This window comes from Thalassophryne amazonica, chromosome 10 (genome assembly GCF_902500255.1).
Source record: "Thalassophryne amazonica chromosome 10, fThaAma1.1, whole genome shotgun sequence".
Classification (NCBI taxonomy): domain Eukaryota; kingdom Metazoa; phylum Chordata; class Actinopteri; order Batrachoidiformes; family Batrachoididae; genus Thalassophryne; species Thalassophryne amazonica.
Genome location: NC_047112.1, coordinates 60004222 through 60018372, shown reverse-complemented (window position 1 = coordinate 60018372; position 14151 = coordinate 60004222). Strand labels below are relative to the sequence as shown.

The following is a 14151-nucleotide window of genomic DNA, read 5'->3' as shown; positions in this document are numbered from 1 at the left end:
GAAATCCCCCCAATCTGTTATTCTGAACTCTATTTGTCTGCTGGCTCTTTCCTTTCTCACAGGAAGTGATGGTTTTATCATTTCAACAGCAGGAAAAGACTTCATGGATATAACTAGTTAACGGCACAAAGTCAAACGGTCACAACAGAAAGGAAGACATGACTCTCAGGCCAACTTAACCTCAACACTTACTGTACCCGCATTTACTGTCGTATTTTTCTGATTGTGTGTGTGTGTGACCGAGTCTGACGATTTCATGCCAGTACGTTATCTCACAGATTGTTCAAATGTTCCGAGGAAACACGGCATGTGGAAAAGAAAGGGCACAATAAGACCTGTTACAGACATCACAACAAATTATTGTGTCTGTAAAAAGAGATGCTGCATTTAAAAAAAACAAAAAAAAAAACATGGAACATTTAGCAGTAGAACATCTGAAAGATTACACACCATTTGACAACAGTAAATCCAAACTGACAGAAATTTTATATTCCTTTTATTAGGTTACTTTAAAGGCTTAAGAGGCAAATCTAAAATATACAGATGACGGAATTTCACTTGCAGTGCAATTAATAAATTAATGTTATGATTATACACACTGTATTTCAAGTTGGGTTTTTGGAAATGAGTTTACTGCTCAGTGGAATGATGATGGGGGAAAAGGGTGTTTGGTGATGAATGACCAGCAGCAAGTTTGAAATACCGATCCTTCTGTCCTCAAAGTCATCGGTGAAAAGCCGGCGCAAGTCCACAGTGTAGCGAGCTTCACAGCGTTCATTCAAAACGTGATTCTGATTTAGCACAAGGAATGCACATGTGAGAGGTGAAAGGTCACACAGTCAGCACACTGAGGTCAGAGTGTTTGTCAGTCCTCCGACAGCAGTCTGTGGAAGTGATCCTTCCTCTTCTTCAGCACCTCCCGAAAATCCTCCTGGAAAAACCAGCAGCAGATATGAGGACTGTGAGGTGAAACCGAACACCAGACATGCTGCTGCACAAACAAATGTTTTATTTAGAACAGGGTCTGGTAAAGCAGTGAAAAATTCACCAGCTGCAGAGAACAAAAACTTTCAGCTCAACATCAGAACAACATCCCATCACAGTAGGATTCCTCACCCCAATTTCAGTATGACTCCTCAAAAACATCAAAGACCATTTAATGCTAGCTGACTTTTTTGAGAATGCGACAGATGGTAAAAGTCTCAAAATGTCAGCACATTTTAGGACTTTTATGTTGTTTTGGTGGGGCTCCCATAATTCTTTGGTTGATGCAAACACAAAGGCATAAATCTCCTGCACAGACCCACTGAGATGGCTGTGGGCTTCATTAGAGCTGCCTGCATCCACAAAAAGGAGGGGGCATTAAGACAGGGGTGCCACCAGGGATTTTTGGCTCCATGAAAAGAAATCTTATTGATGCCCCCCGCAAACCTCCAATAGCTGGCCATCAGGCCAGTGGAAAATTCTGATAACTGTTTTACATTAAACTATGCATTTTAATAATATTTTTGATGATCATTCTCATATTTGTGAAAAGGAAAAACATGATCTGATAGTTACTTGGTAGGGGAAGCACTGAAAATACAATGAAATTCATTTAGATTCAATCATTTTCTGCAAGACTGCTACTCTAAACTGACAAAAATACTTATGAGGCTGGCTGTTGCCATTTAATCTTCTGATTTCCAGAAAATGTAAACATTTCTCCGATTGGACTGAGAGCAATCACCCAGTCTGCACGCACAAGAAATGTTCTCTGTTCCTACTGAAAAGCAAGAGGAAGAGTCCTAAAGTAATGACCAAACGTATTTCAGTGATAACTGATGCTTTTTAAACCATTAAAATCATTCTGAAATAAATACAGACTATGGGCTTTTTTCCATTTCAGAACGATTTTTGATTCTTTAATGTTTTTTTCTCCATAATAATTAATTCAACACAGCTGCTCACCTCCTCCCTCAGGGGTGACTAGGGCTTGTTCAGGTGGAGGGGGGTGTGTGTGTGCGTGTGCGTGTGACATACTGCTGCTGCTCCTGACGTTTGTTTGGAACATGTCATCTTTTTGAGTAGAACAGCTTGCTAAACATTTGCCTGCATCAGTGGTGGGCGCAGTTCCGTTAACTGCTAATTAGCGAAGCTAACTTTTTTAGTGGATTAGCTTTTCAGCTAACTTCGAAAACCACCAGCGGGCACTGAGAAATGTTTCCAAAACAAATAAACGCAGTGTTACCAATACATTATAAATAAAATGTGTGATTTTAAGTTTATTACTGAGGCTCCTATTATTATCTAGTTAGTATTATAATTGTATTAAGGGCCTCTGTGGGCCCCTGTCATTCTCCTTATTCTCCACTTTTTGGCACCCCTGCATCAAGAGCAGCTGGACAATAGCAGTGACGCGTCCGTGTATATGAAGAACCGATCGCAGCCACTGCCAAACATAGTGGGGTCCCCGTCATTAGTGGCCCTTCTCAAGAGAAGCCACCCCGCACATACGGCCACATTTCTACTGCAACAACTGTCTTTCCATTGATTTCACCTCTCAAGAGAGGCTACCCCTCAAACCCAAAAGGATGAAAATCCCCTCAACAATGGTCATTCCGAAGAACTTCCCAACCGGGTTTTCCCTACAGAAGTTGCGTCCAAACTCTTCCGTGAACGTGAGATTACTCCAGTAAACAAAAGAACAAAGAAACTTCTGCATCTCGGAAAAGAAAAGCTTTAATATTAAAAGAACGGTGAAAGTCATTCATTTGAATAAGAAAGGAGAAGGTTCCTAAAATTTAGCTGCTGATTTCAGTCTTGGTAAACACAGATTAACAACATTCATATAAACGCTGAAAATGCACTACAGAAAGAAACTCTTGCATCATGTCCTGATGGTAACGGATGAAGTTTTCAAGGCATCAGATGTTGCCAGACAAGTAAAGACTACAACCCCTGGCAAAAATTATGGAATCACCAGCCTCGGAGGATGTTCATTCAGTTGTTTAATTTTGTAGAAAAAAAGCAGATCACAGACATGACACAAAACTAAAGTCATTTCAAATGGCAACTTTCTGGCTTTAAGAAACACTGTAAGAAATCAGGAAAAATAATTGTGGCAGTCAGTAACGGTTACTTTTTTAGACCAAGCACAGGGAAAAAAATATGGACTCACTCAATTCTGAGGAATAAATTATGGAATCACCCTGTAAATTTTCATCCCCAAAACTAACACCTGCATGAAATCACATCTGCTCATTAGTCTGCATCTAAAATGGAGGGATCACACCTTGGAGAGCTGTTGCACCAAGTGGACTGACATGAATCATGGCTCAACAAAACAAATGAGGAACGAATGGGAGGAAACTGGAGTCAACGTCTGTGACCGAACTGTAAGAAACCGCCTAAAGGAAATGGGATTTACATACAGAAAAGCTAAACAAAAGCCATCATTAACACCTAAACAGAAAAAAACAAGGTTACAATGGGCTAAGCAAAAGCAATCGTGAACTGTGGATGACTGGATGAAAGTCATATTCAGTGATGAATCTCGAATCTGCATTGGGCAAGGTGATGATGCTGGAACTTTTGTTTGGTGCCTTTCCAATGAGATTTATAAAGATGACTGCCTGAAGAGAACATGTAAATTTCCACAGTCATTGATGATATGGGGCTGTATGTCAGGTAAAGGCACTGGGGAGATGGCTGTCATTACATCATCAATAAATGCACAAGTTTACGTTGATATTTTGGACACTTTTCTTATCCCATCAATTGAAAGGATGTTTGGGGATGATGGAATCATTTTTCAAGATGATAATGCATTTTGCTATAGAACAAAAACTGTGAAAACATTCCTTGCAAAAAGACACATAGGGTCAATGTCATGGCCTGCAAATAGTCCGGCTCTTAATTCAATTGAAAATCTTTGGTGGAAGTTGAAGAAAATGGTCCATGACAAGGCTCCAACCTGCAAAGCTGATCTGGCAACAGCAATCAGAGAAAGTTGGAGGCAGATTGATGAAGAGTACTGTTTGTCACTCATTAAGTCCATGCCTCAGAGACTGCAAGCTGTTATAAAACCAGAGGTGGTGCAACAAAATACTAGTGATGTGTTGGAGCGTTCTTTTGTTTTTCATGACTCCATAATTTTTTCCTCAGAATTGAGTGATTACATATTTTTTTCCCTCTGCTTGGTCTAAAAAAGTAACCATTACTGACTGCCACAATTTTTTTCCCTGATTCTTAGCGTTTCTTAAAGCCAGAAAGTTGCCATTTGAAATGACTTTAGTTTTGTGTCATGTCTGTGATCTGCTTTTTTTCTACAAAATTAAACAACTGAATGAACATCCTCCGAGGCCGGTGATTTCATAATTTTTGCCAGGGGTTGTATGTGCTTAACTGTTTTGTGGACAGAGCTTGTTTTGATTCTATATAATTTCTGTCTTTAAAGGAATTCTTGTGCTGTGATGTTTTGAACTGAGTGGAAGACATGGTTTGTCTCTGACTGTAGTAGTCAATAAATAAGTGATGTTTTTCCCCATTCAGTATTTTAACGCTTCCCATAATGTGTCTCAGTGCCGGCTGAGTTCTGGTGTTTCAAAGCCATGTAAATAATGGTTAGTGAGGATGCGAATGGCACCAATTCAGCGAGTTCACAAGCGATTATGTTGATGACACGTTCTCCCAAGTTGAGAGGGTTATCTAGAGGAGGTGTAGCACCTGTGATGGACTTCTGCTGTGCCCCGATCTTGTCTTGTAGTCCAAACTTCATGAGGTGTGTTTACATTGTGCCCTAAATTGGTGTCGCCAACGGAAAGGTCTAAAAATCGGTCTACCCTGCCTTCACTGCGCATACGACATTTCAGAGTGACACCAGCGATTCACCGGTTATCACCTCGTTTCTGCTTAAAACTGCACTCCAGTCATCATCTATCTCGGTGACAGACAGGTGAAGCTTTTGTACAACAATCATTTCCATATAAATTCAGCATTATTTCATAATAAAAGACGGGGGAGCGATCAGAGCGCTGCAGCAGCGAATCACTGATTATTACCTCTTTTCTGCTTAAAACTGACTAAATGGCAAATGGACTGCATTTATATAGCACTTTTCTATCTGCATCAGATGCTCAAAGCGCTGTTACAAACCATTAACTTAACCACTTAAATTAACTATTTAAGTGGTTTTACTTTGTGATTTGATGGTTAATAATCACATTATTCCCTTTGATCGCTTTGGGTGTAGAGAGTTAGACTGAAATGAGCTGCTGTGGTCCTAAATGACGCATGTGCAGTGAAGGCAGGGCGGACCGATCTTTAGGGGGGACCGTTCAGTCTGCGACACTGGAACTCTGCTGATACTGACCTCTCCTGTGAGTCACAACTGCGAAACAGTGAATACTTTATGCTTGAAGCAATGTTATTGAGTACTGTACTGTACACATGCTGGAATTCGTCTGCCCCCAACACAGGCCATGCCTCTGATGTGCCCACTTTTTTGCAGTTCATGTGGCCTTAACAGAGGGGGACCACTGTACATCAAATTAACTTGAACATTTTTAAAGTGTTTGTTTTTTTTTATTGCCATTTGTTTTAAACCAGTTTAAGTCACACAGTCTAGTCTTTTAAATGAATCAAAACATTCACAAAATAATGCACCTAAAAATAAAGCAACATAATTTCAACAGCTGCCAAACACCAGCCAACTTCAAATATTAATGACTGCATCGTACAGTGAACCAACTTAATAATATGGAAACAATATGTTAGCTGCTTCCTGCCTCCAGGTGTGAGCCACACGGGTAAATCAAGCTGATGACAGCACAGACTCACCGCTGTAGACAGTTTCTCCAAATACGGGATGAGCTTCTGGAGCTCTCTGTCCTCCTCCTCCCCGGACCAGCTCTTGATTGGAATTGTATTCATCAGCTGCAAAGTTACCAAAACAAAAACACCATTTCCCTCACAAACATGGATGTGTTCTACCGACAGAAAAATTAAATAAAAATTAAAACAAAGTCACAGAGCGCCCAATATCCTCTGTTACTCATTTGTACTTCAGTCCATCCACCACAAGAAGGTCTAGTGTTGTGAACTGATGGCTAACCCATTGGGGGGGGGGGGTGCTCACCTAGATCACTGGCTAAATCATCCAGTAGCAAGTATCGTAGGTCTGGCCTCCACCTTCTTAAAGGTATTTAATGAAGTTACACAATGTAAACAAAGCAAACCTCTTACACAACAAACATTTTTTTGGGGGGGGGGCTGCGGTCCATCAGGACACTGAAACTGAATGTTTCAGAATCAGGATCACAACACCACAAACGCTGCCTGGGTAATAACAGGGCCAACTAAAAATTCGAAGTGATGACGGTGATAGATATTTAATTTCAAAACACAAAGAACAGGTATCGAAAAACAATTTAGTTATTTAAAGAGAAGGCTAATCATTTCCAGTCAAAAACACCAAAGCAATTCCTCACATACAACACAGCAGATGAAAACTGTAAGTGAGATGTCAGCTCTAGTCTTTTTTTTTTTTCCTTTACATCTCACCCGACAAAAACTGTCCGTCCACAAATACAAAAGTCATGGTCAAGTGGGAGGTGAATTAATCACATGTCAACAGTTTGCACATTTCCCTCCAACCAGTCACCTCTGCACATGATTTCATTGATTAATTCCTTCATTTGACATTATTAAACATAAACTGACAAATTTTGGCATAGACGGATGGAAAGCCTGCAGACTGCACTGGTGACCTGTGGTTACTTACGTGGTAGGGGTAGGTGTGGGGTGCATTGTCCAGAACCACCGTCTTGGCAAGATCCCTCTCCAGGATACTTAAATCTTTAATGTAGTGGCCGAGGACACAGGCACAGTCTTCCTGATACAAGCGATGCCTACAAGAGAAAAGTGGAGGGGGAGAGTGTAGTGATGATGTGTAACACTGATGCTTATCCTAGTTTATCCTACATGACACATCTGCCTGAAATCAAAAGAGAAAATCCATTTTCCAGTGTCTGCATCAAATGAGGCAGAATAACCCAAAACCAGGAGGTTGCTTGCATAAGAACATCAAAAGTAAGAAGTCAACAGACGGAGAGCATTTAACAGAGCAGCCCGCGGAGGACAATCAGCTGCTTGGGTCAGCCGCAGGTCAACACACAGCTGCCTTCATGTAGTGCGAGTTCCTGCACTCAGAGTTTATCAAAGAGGAGTAAACGTTAGGAAGACATACCGGAACAGTTTTCTCTGTGGGTCCAGGATGTCCAGAATCTTCTCCGCATAGTCCTTCTTTGCACATGTATACACAAACAGCTGCAACACAATACAAACACAACAGCTGAACATCAGTTTGGTAAAACCAAAAAATGTCCTGTCAAGTTTTTTTTTTATGTAAATAGATACTGCACACACAGAGTGACAGAGGACAGACTTTATAGAGTCTGTAAATAATGAAACACTTCTAAATCTATATCACTCAACAAAACAACAGTTTAATTTTAAACATAATTAACTCGTTCTTTTCCACTTACTTCGTATATTTTTGCCACAGACTGCAAGAACTCCTTTACACGAGGTCGTAGGATCAGGTACACCTGATGGAACACATCAGCAAGTAAACAGATACAGTCCACATTCTTCACTCCAGTTATTTACCAAGAACAGTTGATGGCCCTCAGCAACCCCACACCCCTCCCTACTCTAGCTCACAACCTGATCAGCTGAGTTTGCAGTACCGTCTCCTCGGTCTTGACTGGTTGAACATCCCTGAAGGAGCTAACAGAGCTCTGAATTGTGATGTCACATATCCATGACAACGCTCAAGATGGTTCTAAACTATGCTTTCAAAATGGCCATTTTGTGTTTTAAAGACCAATTTGAGTGTAATGTCTTCTCTTATTCACGCCATTCCCTTTCTTCATTAACTCTCAAGCTCACTCAACCACTGTCAATCATTGATTTTGGAGGATGGTCCAAAACTTATTGTCTGCAGCTTCGCTGTGGTGTGATACTGCAGACAATTCTCTTTTCTTGTCCGCAATAACAGATGATAGTCCAGTAGTGACTTTAATCAGCAGAAAAGTGGTGTCACGATTGACATCTTTAAATTGGTTTGACTGAGACTGATGAAAAAAATTATAATTTGATGATCATCACAAAAGATCATTTTCCCGCTACACACCCTTGGAAACAACGTTAACAGCCCAACTGCAGCACAATTTTTTTCATGCAGCAGCGTAATGGGTCGTTAGTTACGCTGTTATAATGCTGGCGAGAACCCTGATAAATACAGTTTTTTTCAGTTGCTAACAAGTGTGCGTCCAGCCATTTGACACATTTTCAAAACTCCACACAATTAGCAAAACATCAGACTTTTGTGGCCATACCATTCACACATTTCATGACATTTTCACACAATTTGCAGTCAGTAAACACATTTACACAATGCTTACATTTTCATAATAGACAAGATATGCCCCTAAACAAAATTATAGATTATTTTTGTATTTCTTACAATTGTTAACACACAACATCCCACAATAGCAAAAACAATGTGCCAAACCATAGACACAGCATAAAAGCACCTCCTTCAGCAATGGTATCAGTTCAAAAACAATATATCTCAGCTGATTGACAAATAATTGAATAATTGACAACTCACTTCTATTGGGTAAATGGGATCAACCACAGCTGATCATAGTATGGCTTAAATTTAGACACAAAAGGAGGCCTTTGTGGATTGATGTTTTTGGAAGTAGAAAGAGAATGTCTGGACGAGGAAGGCTGACAGTGAGGGGCCCAGGAAGAGGGGTAGGTGCAGGAAGAGGAGTAGGTGCAGGAAGAGGGGCAGAAGCAATAAGAGGGGCTGTTGCAAGAAGAGGTGCAGGCCCAGTAAGAGTTGCAGGCCCAGGAAGAAGAGCAGGCCAGAGGAGAGGGCATGGTAGAGGGATACGGATGCGTGGTGGAGGCATTCAAAGACCTGCAAGAACAGTGGTGACTGATGAAATCCGTGCCACTGTAATTGATCACGTGATAAACCATGGTCTGTCACTGAGAGAGGCAGGTGAAAGGGTGCAGCCCAATTTGCCACGATCAACAGTCGCCAGCATTGTTCGCATATTTCAACAAACCAACAGGTAAGTATTTAATTTTACATGGATTTTTTATATTCTCACTGGTAAATAATGTCGTATAGTAATTTGGTGTTTTGTATTATCCCCCTAAAGGGTGCAATGCCTTCCTCGCTCTGGGGGAAGAGGAAAGCTCCTAAACAATGAGCAAGAGCTGGCCAATGTGGCAATGGCTGTTGCCAACAACGAAATAAAGCTGCGCGAAATTCAGGCCAGAATTGTTGATGACCAGGAACTCTTTCAAAATATCAACAGCATCAGCCTGACCACCATTACACGCACACTGGCCAAACACAGAGTGCACATGAAGCAGCTCTACACTGTACCATTTGACAGGAACAGTGATAGAGTGAAGGAGCTGCAAAGGCAGTATGTGCAGGTACACAGTATATTCAATTCTATGTCCAGTTCTGTTTGCTGAGCACTTTGTGAACAATACAGTACCACAGTAGATTACAATAAATACAGTATGGTATACAGTAATGATTTGATTTGCATGAACTTTGTTTCAGAAAGTAATGGAACTGGAGGCCAACCAGGTTCCTCATGATTTAATCTACGTTGACGAGGCCGGCTTCAATTTGGCAAAAAAGTGTCGCCGTGTAAGAAATGTCATTGGACAAAGGGCTACAGTTGATGTACCAGGGCAGAGGGGGGCCAACATCACTATGTGCGCAGCCATTGCACATACAGGTTTACTCCTGCACAGGTCTCAGGTGGGGCCTTACAACACAGAGCACCTCCTCGCATTCCTGAATGACCTCCACCAGCACCTGGTTCCACAAGAGGATGATGAGGGTGACAACATCAGGACCTTCGTGATCACTTGGGATGACGTGGCTTTCCATCACTCACAGGCGGTGACAGCCTGGTTCAGGGACCACCCAAGACTGTTACGCCTCTTTCTTCCACCATATTCACCCTTCCTCAATCCAATCGAAGAATTCTTCTCGGCATGGAGGTGGAAGGTGTATGACCATCTGCCACACGATCAAATGACCCTCCTAGATGCCATGGAAGCTGGCTGTAGGGACATTACAGTGGACGATTGTCAAGGCTGGATCCGCCACTCAAACCGGTTTTACCCCAGGTGCATTGCCTTGGAGGACATAAGATGTGATGTGGATGAAAACATGTGGCCAAACCCAGACGACCGTAGAGATTAGATGCACATTTTTGTTTTTTTGGTTGGTTTCCCCTCTTTATCTGGGTATTTTGCTGTATTTTGTTTATTGGGAAGCATTGCTCTTTTGTGTTTTTTTCATACTGTAAAACCTTTGTGTTCTGTCACAGTGTATACAGTATTTCAAATATACCTACAACAGTAAAATAAACCGTTTGTAAAACTCTTTACTTTTTACTGAAATGCTTTTGAATGTGACTATTACATGTCAACATACAACCAAGATATTTGGGGTAAACCAGTGGATTGTATGTTTTGCATGCAAATACATGTAAAACTGAACCATAAATGTCTATGTAGTTATTAAATGTGAAAAGTACTCAGTATTTTGAACCCTGGTGTACTTTGACTGACTTCATATACCTTGTGAAGTGAAAACAAGTGTTATTCTCTGACAGAAGTATTTCATTTTGAGTCATATATCCAGTGTTTTGGTAACATTAGTATGTGCAGAGAAAGGTGTGTTCTATTTTGAAATGAAGATTTAGTATTTGTTTAACAGTATGTGCTTTTGAGAAGAAAATTAACCATTTGGTCAATTGTGTTTCCTAGGTGTCACTCTGTGTTAAGAGTTTAGAAAAAGTATCCAATGTATGGGTAAGCGCTTGTTAGCAATTGAAAAAAAAAAACTGTAAAAAAGTCACAATCTTGTCTGAAATCCTGTTTGAACAGCACAATGTTTATTTTCTAGGGACAGAAAAATTCTTACCGCGCTTGACGTCCTGATGGCACAAGATGCCGTTCGCTTTCCCATTTCTTTTACCTTTCGTATGTGTTCATGAAGACGACTTTAAATTCAAACCAGCACCAATTCCACAGATTCTTGTTCTTATTAAAATTTTTCACACCGTCTTTCTCGCCATCGTCACTCTGTCCAACGTCGCTCCGTGACAGACATACCGTAAAATTCTTTTAAAAACTTGATGGCTCTAAAAGTAGGCAATGCCCACGTGCTACTTTTATCTTCAGAACGGGCACACAGCGTCCCCATAGCAACCAACCAGTCCCACTTTACAACAACTGTCATAACAGCCACGCTTTGATTGAGACATTTTCACAGCCCTGAACACTGATAAGGCCAAAGGTATTTTAGCATAGCCGTTCTACTTTTGTTTTAAGAAAGCCAAGGCTAAAATGTCTAACTCTCATGAATACTTATTGTAAGAACAAATTTCTCCAAAGGAAACTTCACCAAATTTAACCCATGCTCCTGTTCATCTTTCTAAATTGAATTTCATGTGGAAGGCCATTTGTAAACAAGTGCTCCCTCTGCTGGTGAGTGCAAAGACACTTAAACTTCAGAAACCAGAGTTGTAGATTCAAACATTTTTTATACGCCTCATGCTGTAGCCACAATGCTGTGCAGAAACTGTGCATAAAAATTGGAAAGAGACTGTGTAAAATAGATCAAGGTTAGCCATCTTTGAACTTGTCCAAGGTCTGTGCCCCAAGAATGGTCCCTGTAAATTTGAAGATCCTGGCAGTAATAGAAATGGACTTATGCTGAGCACAGACAGACGGATGTCATCCCCTTCATGATACAGAATCCAGGGATAAATACGGGCACCAACTAGCATCAGGGCCAATATTGAACTTATGGTGCAGATGACAGAGAGACCATGTCACACGGCTCATAGAGCAGCTTTATCCTTAACCCCTATTTTTAATGCCTTCATCCCTCAAGAGAAACAACAGAAGTGATTCAGTCATCCTTTCACACTTTCTTCAATCTGCTACCATTTTGACATCTGAAGACTTAATGATGGCTGTAGGAAAAACAATCTGTCATCACCTTGTACTTATGGTCCTGGAAAGTTGTGTGGAAGGTGTAGTCTGCACGCTCAATCACATTCAGAGAGCTGAACATCAGGGTCTCTTCCTGAAAGCACACAGAGTCCTTTCAGCCATTTATTACACAAAGCTGCTCCAACTTTCACAGCTTTTACCAATTACTTTATACACACACACACGCACGCATGCACACTTTTGAGTTAAACATTGCATTTCAAATCAAAGAATTTGGATAAAAAAAAAATTAACCAATTATATCAAAATAGTTGTAGATTACTTTAACAGCTGATTAATAATTGATTACTCACTGCAGCCTTAATGGGAACTGTATCTCTCCATAATAACGCAGTTTTTTTTGTATTAAGGTAGTATTTAGTTCTCGCACCATTCAGGTTTAATAAAATGAGGGAGGAAAAAAAGCGCGCGCACGCGCACACACACACACACACACACCTTTTTTTGCAGGGACACAATGCCATCCTGCAAGCTGCAGTTCATCATCAGTACATTTTGGGTCAAATAAATATAGTCAACCATCAGTTTCACATGGCTCCTCTGTATGGGTAAACTGACTGAAATGTTTGACCATAAAATTGTAAATAAACTTCACTTCATTTGTAAACAAGAACTCATCGCCCAACAACAATAGGGCACCGCAGTCTCGTTTGACAGTGGGCGCTAAAGGGGTAAAATATGACGCATGAGTTAATTTCTTTACTTCTAGGGGGAAAACCACAGCATTTTCAGTGAGTTTTTGGGCAAATTACACACAGTGAAAATGCAAAGAAAAAGTGACAATGCGGTGGGAAAAGTGGACATGTGTTGCGGTTTGTTCATGACCCGGAGCAGAAACGTGTTGAGGCGGTTTTGCGGGTGAGAGAACAGCGCTACTCTGGTTAGCTGTAGGCAAACACCGACAACGTCTCCCATCTGCCTCATTTTCCCTTCTCCAATGGGAACCGGAACAACCTGCATTTTTCGCCACTGCTTCAGTGATTGCACCCGAAAACAAAACAGTACGCCATTTATCCGTGTGAACTCATGCTGTGTATATATTGCACAACGGTACATAGGTCCCCACAAGTGGTGAAATCCCACGATATCACGCCGGTTCAAACGAGACTGGGGTGCCCTATTGACTTGTACAGACTTAGTGGAGACCTACAGCGCCACCACAGAGACCAAATACGGTAAGTAGCTGCTTGTCTCATCAGCAGTTTTTTTTTTTTTTTTTTTTGCAGACATCTACTACTGTGCTGCCTGACATGTACGGGTCAACCAATATGGATTTTTAAGGGCCGATATGATTCAACAAGGTTTAGAGGCTAATACAGATATTTGAGGCAGACATTTGCTTGGAGTAAAAAGTGTCAAAAATTAGTATAACACACTCTACACAAAACTTTCGCTAAATGTTTTGCAGCATATGTTTAATTGACAAAACCTTTCAAAATGACCTTCACACAAAAAAATACAAGGAGGTATAAATAACATTACGAAGTTGAACAAATAAATAAATATAGCTAACACACCTCCAATCTGCACACTGCTATGTTCTTCTATGCCAGTCTGTGGGACAGCAGGCTTTAACACTGACAAGCTGATCTTCTCTAACAAATCGAGTAGTGTTGTGGGCAGGACGTTGCTACAAACCACAAATCAGTGATTCATATTTTAAAGGAGTGGTATGGGCTAATAGCCCTCAATGCCTGAAGTAAGGGGCCATTCGCTCCATATGATGGGTACTTCTCCAACATCAGTTGGTCTATGTGAAGCAGAATAAAGTAAGATTTACAAGAGCCACAACTTGAGGTCATTTAACTTAAATGATGCATATTTCATATTTCTGTTATTTGATGTCATTTATTTTATGCGTAGGTCATATATAAAAAACAGATTAATATTTGATGGACATAACACTGTCTCCCTTCTTCAAACCTATCTCAGTATTAAATTATCTGATGAAGCTCTCTGCCTTGGTGGACAAAGCTACTGTATATCAAAGTGTAAAAATAAATTTACACACAGTAGCTGTGATCCAGTGAGACAGAT

General features: G+C 40.7%; 1 protein-coding gene across 1 annotated transcript in view; it reads right to left on the bottom strand.

Annotated features, from left to right (window-relative positions):
• Positions 1 to 452: 452 nt before the first annotated feature.
• Positions 453 to 14151, bottom strand: part of ctdspl3 (CTD (carboxy-terminal domain, RNA polymerase II, polypeptide A) small phosphatase like 3) — a 59720-nt gene continuing 46021 nt past the window's right edge. The window contains exons 6-11 of the mRNA XM_034180075.1: positions 12101 to 12187; positions 7527 to 7589; positions 7229 to 7308; positions 6764 to 6890; positions 5821 to 5916; positions 453 to 931 (exon numbers count right to left, since the gene is read on the bottom strand). Coding sequence (XP_034035966.1) covers positions 866 to 931; positions 5821 to 5916; positions 6764 to 6890; positions 7229 to 7308; positions 7527 to 7589; positions 12101 to 12187 — 519 coding nt within the window. The 3' untranslated portion in view covers positions 453 to 865. The remainder of the gene's footprint in view (positions 932 to 5820; positions 5917 to 6763; positions 6891 to 7228; positions 7309 to 7526; positions 7590 to 12100; positions 12188 to 14151) is intronic.